This window comes from Anastrepha ludens, chromosome 3 (genome assembly GCF_028408465.1).
Source record: "Anastrepha ludens isolate Willacy chromosome 3, idAnaLude1.1, whole genome shotgun sequence".
Classification (NCBI taxonomy): Eukaryota; Metazoa; Arthropoda; class Insecta; order Diptera; family Tephritidae; genus Anastrepha; species Anastrepha ludens.
The window spans coordinates 93,860,690-93,884,160 of record NC_071499.1 but is presented as its reverse complement, the minus strand read 5'-3'; the positions used below and the strand labels follow the sequence as shown (position 1 = coordinate 93,884,160).

The 23,471-nt window shown below is 36.4% G+C and overlaps 2 protein-coding genes across 2 annotated transcripts; one reads left to right on the top strand and one right to left on the bottom strand.

Annotated features, from left to right (window-relative positions):
- Nucleotides 1-3,375: 3,375 nt before the first annotated feature.
- On the top strand, nt 3,376-4,235 carry LOC128857606 (putative nuclease HARBI1). Its single transcript, XM_054093357.1, has 4 exons — nt 3,376-3,476; nt 3,532-3,934; nt 3,992-4,069; nt 4,203-4,235. Exons 1-4 carry the CDS (start codon nt 3,376-3,378, stop codon nt 4,233-4,235), a joined length of 615 nt encoding a protein of 204 aa, XP_053949332.1.
- A 2,150-nt stretch (nt 4,236-6,385) lies between these two features.
- On the bottom strand, nt 6,386-23,184 carry LOC128857605 (uncharacterized). The gene is made up of 4 exons (XM_054093356.1): nt 23,135-23,184; nt 7,129-7,312; nt 6,529-7,070; nt 6,386-6,395 (listed from the first exon to the last, which is right to left on the bottom strand). Exons 1-4 carry the CDS (start codon nt 23,182-23,184, stop codon nt 6,386-6,388), a joined length of 786 nt encoding a protein of 261 aa, XP_053949331.1.
- Between the last annotated feature and the right edge of the window lie 287 nt (nt 23,185-23,471).

Genomic DNA, 23,471 nt, shown 5'->3' with positions numbered 1-23,471 from the left:
AACTCTCCGCTCTTTGAAAGAAGATATAATATGTCTATGCCTATGCAGCCGACCCTTCCAAAATCCCAGTTTTCTTAGCCTCATAGATTTGATAAACAGATATACCGGTGGTACAATCAACCTAGCCGCAATGCAGCAGATTTTTGCACCCTCCTATCATTTCAGAGATATATTATATTACGAATTCCTTCCCAATGTCAATAAGCCCATGAGCCGTATGAAATAATTGCTGGTTTCTTCTCGAACATTATTTTACAAAATTAAAGAACACCATAGTTTTTGTTTCCATTTAGCAAGAGTCTAGAGAAAAAGTCACTGAATATTTATAGAAGAACATTGAAGTTATGAATATTTCTCTTACCAGGAAAAAGAAGTGCTTCAATCTTTATGTGATTTACGTCAATACAAAAAACTCCTGGTCATGAACTCAACTCTTTTAGTGCTTTTTGTAGGATCGGCGGAGCATAATAGTATATAAATCCAACCTTATTGAGCATTAAAATAATGTTTTTCATTACGTAGAGCCGTAACAGGCGCTATAAGGCACTTCCTTTTAAGGTCCCTCTGCATGGACGTGTGATATCATCGCCATTAACTACCTTTGCACCAATGATTGTAGTCTCAAAGCGAATGAGATCCAGTCAATAATTAAACGTTTAAACGAGAAATTGATAAAAGACAGTTCCATTACTTCTAAGAAAAAATGTTGAAAACTTTTCTCATATCCAAGAAAGCAGCACATCGAACGATCTGACATGTTATAGACTTTGTGGAGCGACCTGTGATATGCGTATGCTGTATGGTTCAAACCATCAGACTCCCCAGCGAGCATGCATCTCAAACAGCGTTTCTAAAGTTTCTAAGATGATTGACGATATGCTAATGAGTATAGAATCTTTAAGCAACATGGAATCTTTAAGGGTCCGCTTCTTATCTAGGAAATTGCTCCATATAAAGGAAACATGATTAAGAAAAACACAGAACTTGATTTGAAAGGTCTAGTGTTTACAATATATCTCGTAATTACATCTAAAAAAATGCTTTTATCTACAAATATTTATTGCAAGGTCTAAAACTTAGTATTGCTTTTCTCTCTCTCTCTCTCTGTTAAGATAACAAATAATGTCAAAATATACTACCCAAATGTTGGGAATTTTGCAGAGGTGGTTCGAATATCATTTTGGAGAAAAAATTATTGCATCTTCATTGTATCTTCAGGTAAGTTGCGTTCGTAAAGCAATAATATAGTACACGAAACATTCATTACATTACTGTTTTCTTATTTCTTTCGCTTTATGTCAATCGTGTGTGACACTGAAAGATCATAACAAACTTTATACATTCCTAAGCCTAGGATGGGTGATATCGATCTCAGAAACGTGTGGTTTCCAGAGAATGACACCGCTCGCCACACTGCACGGGAAGCCGTGAGTTTATTGAAGGAGAAGTTTAAGTTTGCTTAAGTCGCGTGGTGGCGTTAGTCGCTGGCCACCAAGCTCGTGCGCCTTAACGTAGTCAGACCGATTTGTGTGGAACTACGCGGAATCGTTGGTCTACGTAGGGAAAACATCAGTGATTGCCGCCTTTAACACCAATATAACCGACGTTTTTAATCAAATTAAACCGCATTTATGTGAAGATGTCATCAAAAAATGGAGTTGCGTCGTCCATTTTGAAATAAAGGAAATACATGAGTCAATGCCATTTAAATAACTTGCTTTATTTAATTTCAAAATTCAAATGCATTGCCTGTTTTTAAAAGAGGAGTCCGTACAAAACCTGCATTCTGTTAATATATTTTTTTATGAATTCATTCCAAATTCAACAAAGAAATGTGGAAACTCTTTTTAATGAACGTTTATTTTCTAGCATTTCTTTTAACAGTTTTAGATACGACATATGAAAATTAATATTAATCAGTAAGCTGATGCTTCGACTCGACCTCTATTTGTTTTCTGCGCTTTACCATCACAATAAATGAGTGTCCTTATTCAAGCCTTCCTTCCAAAAGAACTTTCTTTTTTAATTTTCACTTGGCCTTAATCCGTTTTGAAAAGGCGAAAATTTTATGTGCCATTAAATTAATTGTGGGAATTTCATGGTGCTACCTTTGAGAATTTGTGTTGATCGCGATGCAGTGGATGTGTATTTAGTTCACACAAATATAAACGTGCATATGTGAACGTAGTTTCATGATTCTGCAAACACATCCACACCAAGTACGTTTAGTCTCCCAAATACCTCTAAATATATATACTCATGCCTACATCTACTTGAGCATCGCTGCATTTTTCTACGGCATTATTTTTCTACTTTTGCTTCGAATTTTTGTACAGCACTGTGCCTTTTTGGTATGCTAAACCCTACGGAACGCATGCTCAATTTGCTTGCAGACACTCTTATGCAAATTCTCCGCGTTTCTCTTCCCATAAGCTCCAGCTAAAGCACTATTGCTGTTGCTTTTGCTAAAGCTGTTATTTCACTGAGTGCAGTGAAGCGTTAAGCTTTTGGCATTTTATCGCGCGAGTCAAAATGCTTCGCCGGTGGGAGCTGAAAGTTGAAGTGGAATTTCACTACAATTAAGGTGTGTGTGTGTTTATGGCTGTGTGGCATTGTAATTTAAGCGTAGGCAATTTCGTGGAACTTTCTTCAAAACACAAATGTGAAGCGCACTGGATGTGAATGAAATTGCCTTTGGCGCGAAAGTGCGATTTTATTTTAAGGTTTGCCACTTTTGCAAGATAGGGGAGTCGACAAATATGGAGGGAAAGAATGGGAAAAGCCAAATCACCTTTGGGCTTTGGTATGCGTGAATGCAATTATTAGTTTAGAATTTTTGAACTACATTTCCAAAATCAACGTGTACCAGATTGTTAGAGGATCCCAGAGTGAGTTGCCAGTGAAGCTTAGTAATTGGAGATCTATGTTTTTTACTCAATGATTTTATTATTTCCATACTACTCGTATTAGAGCAGCTTTGGGGAGCAACAGCCCGGCGAAAACAGTTTTCAAGAAAGATATTATTTTCAGAATGACCTTCAAGACTTCTGTTTTAAATAAAAGCCAGAGTAAAAGTCTAGGTTTAGGATATTTTTCGCTCCTCTGATATCACACTATCACATAATCCATCGAAGCAAATCTCCGAATGTAAATGTCCGCTCCGAATCGGAGCAATTTTTTATCATGCAACCCATGTGAATTCGAAAAAGTTGTTGCCATAAGCATATTTTAAATTTTGACGTTTCGAAATCAAATGTTTTGCAATAAATTGAAATTTCAATAAAGACAAGCGTAAATAAATTTTATTAGACTGAAATATATATTGGAAAAACAAAGCTTTTAAGTGTTATGGATTATTCGTTGATATTTTCTATAATGTTGGTGGAGGCGGAAGGTGAAAGAAGTAGATCGAATATGAAAACTGAACGAAAAATATTAAGGGACGCAAGCAATCCGCTCGATGTCGAGGACACAATGTAAGTATAGGAATAACTTCATAACTTCATAGATTAACTTTATTTTATGAAACAGGTTTACTAAAAATTACCGCTTGAATGAGGCGGCGTTTTTGTACGTCTTAAGTGTCCTAGATGGAAATGCACGCTCAATGAGGTCGTGCTCCGTCTCTTCGCTCCAGCGTTTGTCTTCCGTATTACGTTTTCTTGCGGAGGGTGGGTACCAGCACGAAGTGGGAAAGGACTTTGACATTCCCATGGCTCAATCCACATTTTGTGGCGTATTAAAATACGTGTGGGTGAATCTTGATTTAAGCAACGAAGAAAAAAGACAAGCAAAGATGGACTTTTATCAAAAGTATGGATTTCCTGGTGTGATTTTATGTGTAGACAGAACACACATTAAAATTGTTGCGCCAGCTAAAGACAAATTCCTGTATTTTAATCGTAAAGGGTACTATAGCATCAATGCTATGATTGTAAGTCTTGCAAAAACTAATATTTCAAATATCTTTCTAATTTTTTATTTATTGCAGATATGCGATAATAAAATGAGAATTCGTTACGTGAATGCGCAGTATCCTGGCAGCAACCACGATGCTCATATTTGGAACGTAAGCAGCGCGCGAAATTTTTTTGAAAATAAATACCTTAACGGCGAACGAAGCTCTTGGCTTTTGGGTATGTGCATACACATACAGACCGTTTGAATAATTTTTTGCTAAAATGATTTTATTTATTCCACAGGAGACGCTGGATATGCTCCAGAGCCATGGTTAATGACACCTTTTCGTTCACCTACAACAGGAAGCGCCAAAGGAAACTACAATAAAATACAGAAATACTATAGAAAGGACCATAGGTGTATTTAAGAACCGATTCATATGCTTTCTGGGTGCTCGTGAGCTTTATTATGAACCCATGAAGGTTTGCCAAATAGTGAACGTTGCCGCAGCATTGCACAATATTTGTATCCATTATCGCGTGGTTGATGATTTTTCAGAAAATGTTGAAGAAAACCATTTTAATCAAACGTATGAACCTTCTCCTTCAACGTATACTGATGCAGCTATTCGGATAAGGGAATCTATATTTTCAACATTAACACTAGAACTACGAAGATTTACCATATACCTATTTCAACTAACCGGTCATTTTGACCGGTTTTTTTGTTTAACTACACAAAACAGTAGAAATTTAGAAATAAAACTAAAAATGCATAAGATAATTAAATTTTCAAGCAAACGAAACATATTTTATTCATTTATTGTAATTACATAACATAAAAAACAAAATTACATAACATAGAGATTCTATGTACTACAATTTTTACATATTAAAAGTTTTTTAAAAGTACATTTGCCACAAACATACTTTTGGCAACGAGCACAGATATTTGCGGATTTATTCTCATTGCATAAACCTATTTGACAAGTTTTTCGTATGCTCAAATTTTCAGGACTCTTCAAGGGGTTGTTCAAGTATTCCAGTTCCGATGAGTCTTCATGCAAATTTATTTGTTTGTAATCGCTGACTTCTTTCATCTTTCATCTTTTTATCAAATCGGATAAAACGTAAAATATTAGTGAAGTCATCCCTTGGCATAGTTTTTGAAAAAAAGGCAGGCCCCAATTTCTGGGACCATAAATAAAATAATTTTAAGTTCTTGGCTTCATAAGCGCCACGCGCAAATAAAATGGCCAGAAAAGCGTTGAATTTTTCTTCTGATAAATCCAATTCTTCAGCAGTAACTCGTAAACCTTCTTGTTTTGTGCATGTTATGATATGATGTATAATATCTCGATTAATTAGTAATGAGAAAGCACTACTCACAACATTCTTTACAATTTTTTTTTTTGCATATCCTGTAGGTCCTACTTTTTGTTTGAAAATGGTATGTTTTGGTTTTCTCCCTGGATAGGATCCAGCTTTGATTTCATTCCAAATAGTTCCATTAGCAATTTCAGTTTGCTGATCTTCACTCTCATCGGAATAGGACGGAAATCTTACACTTTTTCTTTTACATACCTTGAGTATGTTCTCCTCTTCACTATCTCTGGATACATAGACTTTCTCTTTATCATACTGGACCGCTGAAATATTTGTTGATTTGCAGACAACTTCGGATATATCTTCGCATATATTTGTTATATCTTCAAGAAATTTTGTTTTTTTCGAATGTGACGCCATTTTCAGGGTAATAACTTCTAACTGAAAACTATAATTTTATTTCCCTTTCTAATAATGAAAAAAATATTCAATCAGAAACCACTTACAATGTATGCAAGAATAATGTGAGATTATAAAGAAATATAAAAAATATTCAATTTATTGTCATTTGCAACTATACACGGTAAGTAAGAATACTAAATTGAAATGTTTATATGCTACGATTTATAACTTATCAGTATAGGGGTTACAGACTGACTGTAGAAATTGTATTCATATTACGGATTTAGTATAACTGTATATACCATATTACAGTTATACAAATTTTGGCATAATATATGGAAAACGCAAAATCTTTGAATTCCGGGAATTGTCCATATTCAAAAAGAATATTTCAAGAATATACAAAAAGTATTCATGATATTTTTATGACCGATCAAAATGACCGGTTCGTATATTTAGGTATAACACATAGTTAACTCCGAAAATTGGAAGCGTAAGAACCAAATAATCTATAATATTATTCTATACACAAATTTAATAAAAATCATGACATTATCGGAAAAAATGTAATTGGAATATTTAAGAGGAAATGGGAAATAAATGTTCCAACCGGTCATTTTGACCGGTTCGTAGTTCTAGTGTTAACACGACTATAATATTCAATTAAAAAATAGCAAGACTTATATGTATTATGTATTATATGTATGTCTGTTATTTTTTGTTTTCCGCTAGCTTCCTTTTAATATACGCCTTCCAGTCTAGCCATACCTAGTAAATACGATATATATACATATATACACACAAGTAAGGCACAGTAAACATTTGTAGTTTTCAATAAAAAATGTGTATTAATTTTTTTTTTTTTGACAACGCTTCGAGGCTCTTATTTTCTACTTCTAACATTTGTTGTTTTATTTGATTTTTGGCCGCATTCAAGCACTCCATGTTTTCATGGTGCCTACGCGTTTCTTCCAAGTCGGCTGCTTTCAGGTCGCACATTTTTTCCAGTGCCGAACACATTCTCTGCATAGTCGAAGCGAGATTGTCTAGCTTCATATCTTGCTGTTCAAAATGCTGCAGACTCTTCGCTTGGAAGTCGTTTTGAAGCGCTGGCTGCTCTTTAATAAGATCTGCAGTACTTGTACCGACTCGCTTTTGGACAGTTGATGCGCGTCTCGTGAAAGAAGGACTTAGGCAGTTATCCGACAGCATGGATACGTCCGGATCGGGTCCACTATTCTCTGCCTCGACAGTAGCAGGTAGTCCTACACTTACTGTGCCTGTGATACCGTGCGTGCTGGTCTCTAAAGTGGTCAGTCTGATGACTTCTTCTTTCATCTCATTAAAGTGGTGCTGCTTATATCGGGCACCGCCAGTTGTTGTTTGCTCCCTCTTGTTTTCGGACAATTTTCGCTTTATATAAGCCTTCCAATCTAACCACACCTGAAATAAAAATATGTTGTGCAAACGGTTAATGTTCTTATATACAGCCCTTTATTACCTTTTTCCAGTTTGATACATCTTTGGTTGGTGGGCCTATACTGTTAAGCTGTTTCGCAACATTTTGCCAAAACACGGTTACCTCTTCCTTCGAGCATTTGGAGAACCCCTGAGCAATTTCTGGCTTCTCCTTTATTAGCTCCAACAAACTGGCATACTGCTGACGTGTTGTTACAACTTTATACCTGTAAAAATCAAATAAAAGTACATATGCTTAAAAAATTCCTTTTTGTTTATAGTTTAGTTAATATAGTACTTACATTTCACAGCTTTCTTATTTTTCTCCTTTTAAATTTTCTTTTTATTACTACTTCTAATTTTTTTACGAAACGGTAAGATTTGACGTTACGAGTGTATTCAGTGAATGCTACTCTACGAATTTCGAGTGTGCGTTCGGAGCTATTCGAATTGTATGATTAGAATTTCTTAGTTTCTACGAAAAACAGTCTACAACGGATTCTATGATAGGGCTGAACATGTTCCACATTAGTTAATCCTTGTACCTGACGTGTGGGTGAGATGAGATGATTTGGCAATAGGCTATCGCGCGGATTTAACATAGAATTACAAGTGAAACAAATGTGAAGCGTAGTACGCTTTGTAAAAATACGCCTTTGCTTTAAGCAATATTTGTGACAGTTTTGTGATTGATTGAGAATACTTCCGTATTGTTTGAGGACACTTCCAGAATGGACATCACACAAAGACAAAATATACCATTAGTTCCAGTTTTTTTCGATGAAGTCGACAACTGAAGGCAGGCGGCTGACAGTGTTGTGAATAGTTTTTATGATCCTGAGTATGGCATCAGGCCATTTTAGTTTCCATGATTCTATTTCGGCAATTTCGATGCCAAAGAGATACCATGGATTGTCCCTGGTAATAGAAAATGAGTCCCCTACGGTAACATCAAGCGAAAACGTTGACGGTCAGTAAGTTGAGCTATTCCTTTACAGCTAAATTCCGAATTCATAATTATGTCAGGTGTTTTTTGAAGAGCTTGAGAAATTGAAATGATAATATTATTATTAAATATATTATTAATAAATATTATTGGAACGATTTTTTTATTATAATTTTGTAAATAATTCCATGGCATTTTTTTTTTGAAATATGATATCCGACATATATCCGCCGCGGCTACGAGTTACGTGGTCCATTTGATCCAATGGTAGTCCAATTTTTGAAAACTTTTTTTAATGAATCTGGCTGATAGTTCTCAAACAGCTAAAAAACGCCCGATATTATCTGCAACAAGCAGATTTGTTCCGTTTGGAACAAGCAGTCTCTCAGAAGTAGCAAGCTTTGGTCTTTAGTAGGGGAATTGTAATTGATTAAAAGAAATCCACATCAAAATCACTGATAGAGGCTAGGTAATGTTAGGTTGGAGGGATTGTCCTGTGGTATACGCTCAGGTTCTCCTAAAACCAGTGTGTACTTTTCAAAAATTTTAGAAGATCTCTGATTTCCGCAGAACTGAAATTTCGCAATTCATTAAAAAATTGTCTACCTAAAATGGTAAACCTATATCTGGATAGATCAGAACAACGTCACAGAAGCTGCCAGATCGTCGCTTCCTCTTCTGCAGAAGTCATGTGCTTGCACACTCATCCTCAGGGCGTGCCTACCTATTAAGCAGTGCTCCGTAATAACTGAAATCCGTGTGCTAAGACTGTGCCTTTTTTGACTTAGCAGAGGTTCTGTGCTTAAGCATTGAGAGTCGGCCACAATTGTAGAAACACTCTGCTGCTCTTAAGATTTCCTCAAAGGTAAGTATCTTACAAAGGGTATGCCTATGGAATTGTCTTTGCCTTTATCGGCCAAATTGGTGGTGAGCGTCGCTAGTTCGTCGGCTCTACAGTTACCCTCAATGTCACAATGGTCAGGAACCCATGTTACTTTTAAGTAAAATGACTTAGCCAACTCTTTAAGAGATTTACGGTATTTTATTGCTACCTTGGAAGTTGTCGACTGCTTTGTGAGGGATTTCATCGACGCCTGGCTATCAGTGAAAGATATCATCTCCAGAACATTGATAGAGACTAATCAGAAACTCGGGACATTCTATAGGGAGGCTCCAATGCTTTCCCCATGTAGTCCGGACATGATACCTATTATTTACTAACCGTTCCTATTTGCAAGTGGACAATGGTCAGAAAAATAATGTTCCTTACCTCCAGTAGATAGGCAGGTGAAATTGAAGTACCACCCTGGTATCACTCCCTAAGTATCACTAAAGCGCCGTTTCGATACCATTATGAGACCTCTCACAAGCACATATCTATGTAGAGTCAGCCAGAGCTGTTGATACTGTAAAATGTAGCGTACGGCTTGCAAAGCATCGATAAAATGCCATCTAATCTGGAATTCACTGATAGATTATGAAAACAAATTTTAAACGTAGTTCTGCCTTGAAAAAGCTGCCGATAAAAACACTCTCGTCACTTGGAGGAAATGTAAACTGTAGACCCCTTCAGTTGTGGAACGCCACGAATTCGAGCAGGAGCTCGACCAAGCCCCCACGAACAATGTAAGGGGCCAATCATACCTATATATCATAAATATGTATAACTAGATTTTTAACGGTTAACTGAAATTTGTTGGTCTCTGCTGCTTTCGACTGATTGATGAGGATCACTCAAGTGGACCTTTGCACCCATTACAAACGAATAGTGTTTCGGCACACTAGGTGTACTTTTTATTCTCTCGAATTAATATAAGGTGTCACACGGTATGAAGCATCCCACTTACCCAGAGCATTCTGGCATGGCCGCAACTGTCGGTAGGAAATATAATACACCACATGCGCAGAAGAAATATTACATTAAAGAGCAAATATTATCCCTTTCTCCAATTACGCTCTGCTTTTAGTTTTTACTTTTTTCTCCATCAAACTGTGCGTTTTCATAATTAATTGACAGCATTGAAGCTTTCAACGCTGGTACATGGTAAGCCACCACGTTATGTACTATCCCTGCAGTGTCATTAATTGCCAGAAGAGCGTTTGTGCACACACGTGCATGTCGACATGGATTTGTATGTACATAGCACCTACGCACATATGTGTATGTATGTACGAGTATACTTCATGAACAGAGAAGAGTGGTGTAATATTTCAAGCCTTTTTTGTTACTTATTTCCTGTGAATGACTGTTTGTGATTAAGCAAAAGCGATACAGGTGTGAAATCCGATTTAATTCATTCAAGTTGAGGTTGACATGTGAAAATTTGCTTGCTACATAAGTTTTTAATAATATACGAGTATTGCAACGAATGGCAATGTGTTGAGTTGGAGTTTTAATAAAAAGTGAGCTCAATTTCCACAAATTCAAAAATTTTTTGATGCGCATTGAACACATTTACACAACTGTATGTTCACGATACGGTATGTGTATATTTATGGTGCTACACTGGTGTGTAGCAATACGCAACATCGATTGTGACCGCAGTTGATAGGAAGTTCAGTAGGAGCCAGAGTTCGGGAAATAATACAATCGGATTTTAGTGGTAAATATTTCACGCGTGGTTTAAATGCATTGTTGTTTGTTTGTTATGCACGCAAAAAACACACATAGGTATGCATGTGTATATAACACTTCGTAAATATTAGCTGTGTGGGAAACTATTTTTAGCAGTGCTGTATTGAAAAAAAACCATATTCCTTCCTTGTACGCGAAAAAGTTTGGAAAATTTTCAAGTTAGGAATTTAGATAATTTCTGAAATTCGCAAAGAAAAAATGATTGAACGCTGCTTCTTATATACGAAACCTAAAGTAAAATTGCAATGCTTATAAGAAAAACTACTTCTCTCTTCCTAATTGGCGCTATAACCGCTTACGCGATTTTGGCCGAGTTTAGCAAAGCGCGCCAGTCGTTTCTTTCCCGTGCTAACCGGCGCCAGTTGGACACACCAAGTGAAGCCAAGTCCTTCTCCACCTGATCTTTCCAACGCAGAGGAGGCCGCCCCCTTCCTCTGCTACCACCAGCTGGTACCGCATCGAATACTTTCAAAGCCGGAGCGTTTGTATCCATTCGGACGACATGACCCAGCCAACGTAGCCGCTGGATCTTTATTCGCTGCGCTATGTCTATGTCGTCGTAAAGCTCATACAGCTCATCGTTCCATCGTCTGCGATATTCGCCATTGCCAACGTGCAAAGGTCCAAAAATCTTACGCAGAATCTTTCTCTCGAACACTCCAAGCGTCGCTTCATCGGATGTTGTCATCGTCCAAGCTTCTGCGCCTTACGTTAGGACGGGCATGATGAGAGTCTTGTAGAGTGTTAGTTTTGTTCGTCGAGAGAGGACTTTACTGCTCAGTTGCCTACTTAGTCTAAAGTAGCACTTGTGGGCAAGAGAGATTCTGCGTTGGATTTCAAGGCTGACGTTGTTATCTTTTACAACCTCGACATTATAACTGTCAACAGTGACGTGGGTGCCGATGCGCGAGTGCGCCGACTGTTTGTTTGAAGACAGGAGGTACTTCGTTTTGTCTTCGGTCACCACCAGACCCATTCCCTTTGCCTCTTTATCCAGTTTGGAGAAGCCAGAACTAACAGCGCGGTTGTTAAGGCCGATGATGTCAATATCATCGGCATACGCTAACAATTGTACGCTCTTATAAAATATTGTGCCTGAGCGATTAAGTTCTGCGGCTCGCACGATGCTCTCCAACATCAGGTTAAAGAAGTCACACGACAGCGAGTCACCCTGTCTGAAAACTCGTTTGGTATCAAACGGCTCGGAGAGGTCCTTCCCAATTCTGACGGCGCTGCTGGTGTTGAGCAACGTTATCTTACATAGCCGTATTAGTTTTGCGGGGATACCAAATTCAGACATCGCGGCATACAGGTAACTCCTTTCCGTACTGTCGAATGCAGCTTTGAAGTCCACGAAAAGATGGTGTGTGTCGATTCTCCTTTCATGGGTCTTTTCCAAGATTTGGCGTATTGAGAATATTTGGTCGATGGTAGACCTTCCAGGTCTGAAGCCACACTGATAAGGCCCAATCAGTTGGTTGACGGTGGGCTTCAGCCTTTCACACAATACGCTCGCTAGAACCTTATATGCGATATTTAGAAGACTAATCCCGCGGTAATTGGCACAAATTGCAGGATCGCCCTTCTTATGGATTGGGCAGAGTACACTTAAATTCCAATCGGCAGGCATGCTTTCATCCGACCATATTTTGCATAGAAGCTGATGCATGCACCTTACCAGCTCCTCGCCGCCATGTTTGAATAGCTCAGCCGGCAGTCCGTCGGCGCCCGCGGCTTTGTTGTTCTTTAGCCGCGTTATCGCTATTCTCACCTCGTCATGATCGGGCAGCGGGACGACAATTCCATCGTCAACGATTGGGGTATCGGGATCTTCACTTTCTCGGTGACATGCGCAGCTGTCACTGTTTAATAAGTTCGAGAAGTGTTCCTTCCAAAATTTAAGATTGCTCTGTACGTCAGTCACCAGTTCGCCGTCTTTGTTCTTACAGGAAAACGCCCCGGTCTTAAAACCTTCTGTAAGCCGCCGAACTTTCTGATAGAATTTTCGGGCGTTGTTCCTGTTGGCCAGCATCTCAAGCTCTTCGCACTCACGTATTTCGGCCTCTCGTTTCTTCTTTCGGATAATACGTCTCTCTTCCTTTTTCAGCTCTCTGTAGCGATCCCACATGGCTCGCGTTGCGCCCGATCGCAGCGTGGCTCTATAGGCGGCATCCTTTCTTTCTGCGGCAGCATGACATTCCTCGTCGTACCAATTGTTTTTTCGGGCTCGCCGGAATCCGATTTCTTCTTCGGCGGCGGTACGTAGAGAACGAGAAATGTTGCTCCATTGTTCGTGGATGCCGGTTTGTTGGGCAGTACTCTCTGATAGCAGGAGTGAGAGTCGAGTGGCGAATCTTCTGGCTGTCTGTTGTGATTGCAGCTTTTCGATGTCGAACATTCTTTGCGTAGGTAGATGCACGTTTTTTGCTGCACAGAGGCGTGTGCGCAGTTTGGCCGCAACAAGGTAGTAATCCGAGTCGATGTTGGGTCCTCGGATCGTACGTACATCTAATACACTAGAAGAAAAACTACTTACTAACCTAATATAAAAGGAGTTCCCATTTTATCTTCTTTCATTCTTCGACGGTTGGTTTTTCTTTATTCTCCAAAAACAACAGATTTTACGAAAAAACAAGCGACCATTTGCTTTGAGGTAATTCATCGAAAAACAACTTTTTTTGGAATAAGCTCGCCTTGGAAAATGATGCGGTATCTAACGAGGACAAATCTTCTTGACGACTAAATGTTGATGAGTTTTTGAATTCACTGCAATAAGAACAAATAAAGCTCGTTACTGAAAATGTAATATGTAAACAAAGATGCAACATACAAAAGGCAACCCTCGTATTATCAAATGACTTTACTTATAATTTTAAAATTGTTTAGTTCTTCACTTATTTGCATATCTCTCAGATATGTTCTGTGACACCATTTGCTCGCTATTAATCTCATTGAATAGACGGAAGGAACACAGGGCTAAGCCAGGCAAATACTTTTCTGAACTAAAAAGCTCAGTTTTATTTTAGTATTATTATTTATACAGGTATATCAAAAATCCTTATAGCCAATAGATACAAAAAGTGTCATCTACCAGGGTTTATAATTTAATCTTATTATATGTTAGTATATTCTCTAAGTTTTAAGTTTAATTAACTTTTTCGTTGGTAAGAGCCACTGTGTTTAACGAGTTTTTTACAACTTGCATCTGCAAACAAGATGGAACGCATTTTGAGATAACGTACTGTGGGCAAAAAGTAAGGTGAATTTGGTTGTAAAATGAAACATCTTTATTTATTCTTGTAAATCAATTTCATTCACTTCAAAATAATCCCCTCTCGATGAAATACACTTATGCCAACGATTTTTCCAATCCCTGAAACATGCCAAATAGTCCATTTCCGGTATAGCCATCAGCCGGAGCCAAATCAGGCGAATACGGTGGTTGCGGAACGATATGCATGGAATTTTTGGCGAAATGGTCACGAAGAACGAGTGCAATGTGAGACCGTGCATTATCGTGATGCAAAAACTAAGAGTTGTTGGCCCATAATTCTGGTCTTTTTAGACGAATTGCTTCATGTAAACGACGCATAGCGCTCAAATAATATTTCTTATTAACAGTTTGGCCAGGTGGAAGGAATTCATAGTGCACGACACCTCGAAAATCGAAAAAAACTGTCATCATGACCTTTATTTTTGAACGACTTTGACGTGCTCTTTTCGGTCTGGCCTCGCCTTTAGCACGATATTCGCTTGATAGGTCGGTTGGTTCAGGGTCGTAAGCATAAATCCAAATCTCATCTCCCGTAATGATGCATTTGAGCTTGTCCTGATAGTTTGAAAGCATTGTTTCACACACATCAACGCGACGACTTTTTTCCAAGAAATTGAAAGTTTTCGGTACCAAACGAGATTTGACTTTTCGTAGGCCTAAATGGTCTTTCAAAATGGTTTTCACAAATCCTTCTGATATTCCGATCATATCAGTAAGGTCTTTAACAGTCAACCGACGATTTTTGAGCACTAACTCCTTCACTTTATTGACGTGTTGGTCATCTGTTGACGTCGATGGTCGTCCGGAGCGCTCCAAGTCATCAACACGTTCTCGACCCTCTTTGAAGTCTTTGTACCACTTATAAATAATTTTCTGCGACATGGTCGAATCACCAAATGCCTTCTGCAACATGCTAAACGTTTCCGCAGCCGAAATTTCATTCCGTAAACAAAATTTGATGGTACTTCTCTGCTCAATCAAATCAGACATTGTAAAAACCGAAAAATGCACTCTTGATCGTTTGGTAAACACAAGCGTAAATATATTACGGATAATGACATTCATATGAAAGTTGGCCCAGACGTTATTAACAGTGCTGCTAACTCATGAAAAAAATAACTAGAGCGAAATTTTAATCCCGCGAAGTTTGACAAATAAATTCACCTTACTTTTTGCCCACAGTAGATGTTATACTCGTATAAGTAAAATCCCTGTTTAATATACAAGAAATGGCAAATAACAAGAAAACATTTATGTGAGCTTCAAGAACAAAATATTTCATAGCATTGCTTTTAAGCTTACGTTAGAAAATAATAATGTGGCAAGTACTTTATAAAGTATGCATATTATTATTGAGCGGATAGGCGAGTGTATGTTCTTAAAAATCATTTTTTTTCGACAATTATCTGTGCCAAATTTAAATTTTTTATTTGCAAATGAAGCATTTCTATTACCCTTATGATGAAATATTTTCATTATCAGTATCAAAACTTCGAGAGCTGAGTTTCGCAAAGCAAAACTGATTGTTTGGCATCGCTAAATATACCAGTTATTGCTTTGGTTAACTTTTGATTAAAATTAGACTAATGCAAGATTTAGGTATGTGTTGTAGTTATTTGTGATCACAAATTAAGAAAAATATATTATATAAAAATTTAAAACTGCGGCAAAGAAAGTTCAACTTTACTGATTTCTGTATTTATCTGATTCCAATTTTTGCTGTGAAATTCAACTTCGAAGCAGTGCCTTTGTGGCTTCAGTCTCAGATCATTCTCAGATGCATACTTGCAGTAAGGAGATAATTTAATTACGTAAACTTTTCTCATTAGTTCCGGCCTTAAATCTAAAAAGTTGGCAATTGTCGCAGTGCGACAAAGTGGCAATAGGTTTAATAGGAATACCAGTCCAGTAGGTGTGCCAGTTGTCTTTTCAGTTGTAAAATTACTGCAGTATTAATTTATTTTAGGCATTGTGTTACAGCTTCATTAAATTTCTTTCTTTTGCAACATTGCTGTTGAGACCTTTGACTTATGTTACTGTTAACTGTTGCGAATAGTAGTCCAACTATTAAATATTCCTTTTTTCTGTAACTTTAAGCCGGTTAGCATGTAAAAAGTTATAGTTTTATTACTAAACTGTACAATTTGTTCTGATGTGAAGCTGTGGGTCAGTGAAAATATGAATCGAAATACTAAATAAAGAAGTTATCAAAAATCGATTTTGTCTTTTATAAAAATGTTGATGTAAAAGAAAACAAAGTGGCGGATTTTTGGTCAATCATACCATATACAGGGTCCGCCATATAACTTTACAGAATTAAAAATGCTATAAAAAAGAAACTACTCAATATTTTTCCAAACTGTTTTTTTTATTTTGAAGTACAATCCTTTCGGTTAATGATGGAACACAACTTCATTCATATGGCTGCCTCGGCTAGCCATGCACCGTCCCATACGATCGGTCCAATTTTTCAACACATTTTCGATTGTATGCGGCTGTATTTCCGCTATGACATCGCGTTTTGTTGTTGAGAACGACGGTGAACTGATGTTCCTGGTGATTCACGAACACTCTCGGCCACAGCAGCAATATTTTCTGGTGTACGCACGGTTTTTGGTCGGTCACGCGTTGATTTGTCAATAAGCAACCCAGTTTCTCTTACTTGTTTAGCAAAGTAACGCACATACGCTTTATTCGGTGCTTTTCTTCTTCCCATTGCCGTACGTAATTTTCGTACACATTCTGCAACATTACCATGATTTTCAATGTAATGTCGCAATATTTCCCAGCGTTCTTTGAGCGTATACACAATCATTTTCGATCAGCGAAAGAATAAAACTAATTTTCTGTCAAATCAGATGACAGCTAAGTGTTACCATTCTTCAAATAATACCTAGTTCAAATCCGTAATGATAGATGGCGGGCCCTATATTTGTATAAGCTAAAGAGCTGCACAGCTGCGTTGGTCCATTACTACCATTCGGAAGTGCAGGGGTTCGAATCTCAGAGCATGAAATATCAAATAATAGAAAGTTTTTTCTAATAAAGTGCATGGACACATTTCGTAGGCCAATATGTAACGGTGCAAAACTTTCTATTATCAAAAAAAAAAAAATACTCAACATATACTTTTTCATAAAGAATTTCAAAGGAATTTAAAATAGAAATTTAAAAAATCCTCTCTTCACACTGCGGAGTTATATGCAACACTTTATTTGAGGTATTCGATAAAAACAGGAGTGCACAAGATTTAGCTCATGTCAATGAAATTTTTCCTAATTGTCTTTTATCAGTTGGACAATTAACCGAAATGGCAATAAGGATTTCACAATTTATCGTGAATGTTTTAGCCGAAAAACTTCAAAACCGGAAAATTTTGAAAAGGTATTTCAATTGACCCAAAGAAGGGGTTTTCTATCCGGGAGTTAAAGGCATGCTTTTAGAAGATGATTTAGTGCGTTTATCAGACGAATTGATCTGCAGTCGAAGGTGATCTGCATTAGTTTTTCGATCAAATTAAGACTATCCATTAGGATTTTTACTCATTCTTTTTATTTTATTTCTATAATTGGCGCTTAAACCCTTCTTGAGTTTTTGGGCGAGCTCTTCCTCCTATTTGTGGTGTACGTCTTGATGTTGTTCTACAAATCGTCACATGAAATCAAAAAAGCCCTAAGTTACATTTTAAAAATTTTACAGGAGAAGCAAAAAACCTTTTAAATTGAAAAATAAGGCAAAATTTTTCAATATTTTCTCAAGTTAAGATTATTTTTCATAAAAGAATCAGTATTTGAAGAAAAAATATTACTTTTCGTATTACTTAGATATATGAAACTTACTCCTTCTACAATTAGTTTTTTCTGAAATCGAAAAGGGCGTAACTCAAATAGAAAGTTTGTTTTTTGGTAATTTTCTCAAAATATTTTCCTTATATCTTGCATTAAATTGATTATAATATCATAATATATTATAATGGATATTATCCAATTTATTATTATATATTTTTTATTTTGATAACAAACCAACAAAACAAAAAATAATTCTCAAAAAGAAATTAAATTCGTAAAAAGATGAAAACTTTACATAAATCTTGCTATTCATTTTCATAGGGCAAATTAGTATAAAAATTATGACAATCTGCTGGTATAAAGGACTTAAGATCGTTAAGATGTTCTCACTTTTTTTTTAGAAATGTTTAATCTGTTGGTATGTAATGGAGCAAGTTGGGAGTCATGAAAATTTTTGGCACATCGGTGTGGAAGAAGAGTATATTCGTCTTTGATGTTTGTTTTAAAATAAATAATTCCAAGCGAATCATATGCCAGTACTCGAATTTTGTTAACGGTAGGATCACCAATTTGTTAGCCTGTAAAACGCATTTTATTGTAAAAGTAGATCGTGAAAGTTGATTTTGATGATGTTACCTGGACGAATAGAAGAGTATCGCTTAGGAAGAGAGTCGTAATTAAGAAAATATGAATGAGTAAGGTGATGAGTGTTCAGTGGAAAGGGAGTCTTTCGAGAATCCTTAATATACTGAACAAATTCAGACGGAAGATTAATTTTTTTATTGTTAATTTTTCTTTGGATAAGCGAATGTGTTGAATCGCACTCCATTTGAGTGTGTCCAACTATTAAATATTTATGCTCTATCGTTATGTTTTTTTTCAATGCATAAAGATGGCAATGCGCTTGACAATATGACACGGCGGTTTTGATAAAAGCAGCCATCAGAATATATTATGACATGGTTAATACTCGTATCTGGTGACTGAAGTAAACACTTCTCTAAGTATTTAACAATACGATATTGGTTCTTGCTTTTCATTTGCAGAACACTTGTTGTATGCTGATGATCTTAAAATATTTGCGGTGATTAACAGTGTTAGGGACTCTGAAAAGTTGCAAACCGACTTGCACAATGTCCGGAAGTGGTGCTATTGAAACCATCTGTCACTAAATATTAGCAAATGCTTTCACGTAAAATATGCTAAATCAAACAACACTTTGCATACTTCGTATAATATTGCTGGCTTACCCTTGCAATCCGTTGAGGAAATTAAAGACTTAGGCGTTATTTTCGACTCTAAGCTGAATTTCACCAGCCATGTTAACCACGTCATAAGACGATCATATGCGATGCTAGCATTCGTTCGCCGAAATTGTTCTGCATTTACCAACCCACACACTCTCAAAACATTGTATTGTGCTTTTGTTAGATCAAGATTAGAGTATGCCGCTATTATTTGGAGACCGTACCAAATAGGTCTGTCTAATCGGATTGAGAGAGTGCAGAAAGTCTTTCTTCGTTTTGCGCTCCGATCTTTAAACTTTTCTGAACCTGTACCATCGTACCGCTCTCGATGTTTACTAATTGACTTAAAACCACTTGATAGCAGACGGTCTATTCTATCGTGCTCATTTATTATTCGTATTATTTCTGGACCTATTGATTGTCCTTCCCTCTTAAGTAAAATTCAATTTAATATACCCAATATGAGGCTCCGACAGTACGAAACCTTTAAAATTGGCTTCTCGAGAACCAACTATGGGATGAATGCTCCGATTCCTAGGGCATGTTCAGATTTAAATATGTTTTTCAATTCTTCTGGTGCTGATTTTACATGGCCGCATGGCATCTTAGTCAATCATCTTAAATCGTTCTTTTCTTAGTAACTAATAAACTATTGTACATTAGCTTAATATAGTCTGTAAGAATGTATCCATTCAAAGACAATAAATAAATAAATAAATAAATAAATAAATAAATAAATACATGTGGCGGTAGTAGACGCTACAAGATTCCCTTCAGACTCATCCCAAATGTAATTATCAGACTAGTGAGTAATGATATTATATTATAAATAGTGAAATTATGCACCTGTAATTTCATTTTATAATATGAGGCACTAGCATTTGTTTGGGGAATCAGTTTCACTGCTTGCATATCTATGCATAATAATAAGCACAGTCCAGACTTGGCTCTTTCGATATCGTTTTCATTTTCTTTTCTCATTTCATTGATTTGTGATCTATGACTATTATATTGATCCTCAGTTATGTCTTTTGCCTCAAATGATACACAAATATCACACATATCGTTCCTTGGTTTAAACAATGGAATATTTTGTGGTTTTATGGTAAGCATAAATTTTGGATACGATACTGGTAAAATTTCATCGTCATTATTACCATCGCATTCTTCACAATATAGTTTATAAAGTTGGTTGTATGATTTAATATCTGTTTGTAAATAATTTTTTGTACTGTATTGTCTTCGGTAATGGGATTCAAGTTTTGGAATACTGTTTAACCATTTCTTTAATAAGTTAAGGCGCTTTTCATATTTTTTAGCATTTTTCGACGATCCTTTTGGCGGAGCAATATCCAATTGCGTGTGTTTTAAAATGTTCGAATCTACCCAATTTCTTATCATTTTTTCATTTATTCCAACAGTTGACATAAACATTTGCCGGCAAACCTGGATACGAGTTGCTTTTGCTTTCAAATAATATCGTTCAGATAGCGATCGCCTCGAAAATGTGGTACGGTTTCGTGCTTTTTCTTCCAATTCTACTTGACTTATTACATAAATCTTTTTTTCTTTCAACGACATGTTCCAAAATCCATCAAATATATCTTGGCGTATATTTTCATCATATTGGGAGCAATGACGCAATGTGCTTTTTTCACAATATTTAGACTGACATCTTAAGCCCATTTTTCTAGAATTCTTTTCACACACAATTCCCTTATTAAGACCTTTATAAATTTTGCCGGCCATTCGGTTATTGTAAATTAAATACGTTTTTTTCACCGTTTTTTTTAACACTGACTTATTAAAATTAGTTTCGTTAATCATTTTTAGAGATTTTTAGTTTTAATTAAATAAACTCCAACTCAGTAAAGCTTCTTAGAAACATACAAAAGAAAACTAACTCTTAATACAGAGATGCAAAAAACCTTATCTCAATATTTTTCGTCAGTAACTGATAAATAAAAAACTGATAAATAAGAACATACACAATGGCATGGCATGCTATGCCTTCTTGTGTTAGTTGTTTATTATTTCTCTAAAGGCGTAGGTTACAGTTTTGGTTGGCAAATTTGTTACGCTTGGGTTTTCGAATTTTGTTTATACCAACGTCATTATTGGTTGTTGGATTATAAAATTTTAAAGGAACATGTATTATGATACGGTACATGATAATCAACTAAAAAGTCGATTTTGAATTTTTTGTAACTTAGGATTTTTTTGAATTCATATGACGAAATGGAGACATCTACAGTTTAAACTGACTCCGAACGGCAGATATTTATTATGATTTTCGCCACTGCCTGTCATGGGCTGATCGCTAGTAAAAAAAAACACTTTTCCTATCATTTTGGTGCTTCATGCACGGATATTCGAACCTACGAAGTTGGTAGTTACGCATCAACCCATTCGGTTTAATTATTTAGCATTTCTTTATTTTTAAAGTTGTGATCACGTTGCGTATAATGCACTTATATGTCACTGAGTCAGACAGTCAAGTAAGCTTTAGAGTGTACTTATTTATTAATTTAAAAAATAATCAAGTTAAAAATAAATTATTTATTTCCTGACCATAAGTTTGACCTTATATCATTTGATTTGCTCCAGTGCTGTGGTCCCGACGGCACAGTTTACGATTTCTAAAATCGAGGTAGCAGAGAACCTCATATTCAGGGAAACCACCATTTACTGTGAAATTAACGACGACCTGTAATCGCGCCTAAACTTTCGGAATTTCATCATACCGTTCTTATTAAGTTCGAGTAACTATAATCTATACTAATATTATAAAGAGGAAAACTTTGTTTGTTTGGTTGTAATGAATAGGCTCAAAAACTACTGGACCGATTTTAAAAATTCTTTCACCATTCGAAAGCTGCATCATCCACGAGTAACATGGATTATATTTTATTTTGGAAATAGGGCTCGAGATATAGGTCAACACGTGGACCCGGGTAACCTTCGGATGTGTATGTACAATATGGGTATCAAATGGAAGCTGTTGGTGAATGCTTTAGTCCAGGGTATTTTTCATGCCGCTCCGTGACTAGGGTCTCGAGATAGAGACCAAAACGTGGACCCTAGAATGTGTTTGTACAATATGGATATCAAATTCAAGCTGTTGGTGAATGCTTTAGTACAGAGTATTTTTCATGCCGCTCCGTGACTGGGGTCTCGAGATATAGGTCAAAACGTGGACCCGGGTAACCTTTGGTTGTGTATGTACAATATGGGTATCAAATGAAAGCTGTTGATAAGTGCTTTAATACGGGGTAATTTTCATACCTATTGATGACTAGGCTCTCGAAATATATGCCATAACGTGGACCCGCCATGTCTTTAAACCGAATTAAACCAAACTTACGCACATTGTTAAGTAAGTATTGAAAATGGGTTTCGTAAAGTTTGGTTGTAATTCGGAGCACTGGCAACGGGTACAGTGTTCTTTTGAACCAGCCATAATGTCGCTTACTTTTTTAACGCTTGGGGCGGAACTGAACTGTCAAATTGACAGTGTGAGTTACAATGTGTCAATATTTCTTTCTGATTTGGATGCCATAAGGAAAAAACGTAAGTGCAACATGTAAAAATTGTTTGTGAAGTTTTTTGGAGTGGATTTTGGAACAGTGAATAATTTCTTACGAAATTTGAGAATTTAATGTGAAATCCGAATGAAATTATGTGTTCGTGGAAAAAACAATTTTTTTCGTTTTTTTTTTTTTGAAAAATATAAATGGATAATGGTTAAAAAAGCTCTAATGTTTAATAAAACATATAAATTGAATCGAAAAATTCATGGATGATCAGGAAAAAAGACGATTGTTTATTCATATGCGTTGATTTGAAATTTAAAAACAATCTTCTTTTTTCCTGATTTTCAATTTATATTTTATATTTACTCAAAAACAAATAGAAAAACAAAAAATATTGTTTATGCCAAAGCGCTTGAATAAAGAATAAAGAAATAAATAATATGAAAATCATATATTTTCTGTTCTAAACCATATCTATTCTATTTTAGTGTGCCCAGCGAAGGGGGCCGGGTTTGCTAGTATTTGATAAAGCGGCTGGTAGAGTGATCCAGAGAAACTTCCAGCGAAGAAGCATTGTTTCCCGACTAGAGTAATGCTGTGTTATATGCTCGTATATACATACCTACATGCATGTGGTTGATTCTACGAAGGCCACCGGCTCAGAAGATTCATCCATGTTGGCCGACAAGTTTCACATACAAAGGAAAGTACAGATGGCAAATGATCTTGTTTCGCTTACGTTTTCATAGTGTTGTTTTTTCCTCATCCTGCAAGACACTTATATCCAGTTTCCCAAAATATTAAAATACATACGCAAATAAATGAAATTCAAATTCAAATTCAAATTCAACAAAACATTTAAATATTTGTCCCCTAACTTGTTTTATCCACTCCTCAGGCACACCTACTTGTTGTTTTATTGCAAACTTTTGCCAGTCCGTGTTGACACCTTACAAATGCCCA

Bases quoted from the DNA above. Each gene is read 5' to 3' on its own strand.
- LOC128857606 (XM_054093357.1), top strand. From the start codon at position 3,376: ATGTTGGTGGAGGCGGAAGGTGAAAGAAGTAGATCGAATATGAAAACT. The intron at 3,935-3,991 runs GTAAGTCTTGCA...TATTTATTGCAG, and splicing joins ATAGCATCAATGCTATGATT to ATATGCGATAATAAAATGAG. The intron at 4,070-4,202 runs GTAAGCAGCGCG...TTTATTCCACAG, and splicing joins ACGATGCTCATATTTGGAAC to GAGACGCTGGATATGCTCCA.
- LOC128857605 (XM_054093356.1), bottom strand. From the start codon at position 23,184: ATGGATGAATCTTCTGAGCCGGTGGCCTTCGTAGAATCAACCACATGC. The intron at 7,313-23,134 runs GTAGGTATGTAT...TGATTTTTACAG, and splicing joins GTAGAATCAACCACATGCAT to GTATAAAGTTGTAACAACAC. The intron at 7,071-7,128 runs GTAATAAAGGGC...TTTTTATTTCAG, and splicing joins ATGTATCAAACTGGAAAAAG to GTGTGGTTAGATTGGAAGGC.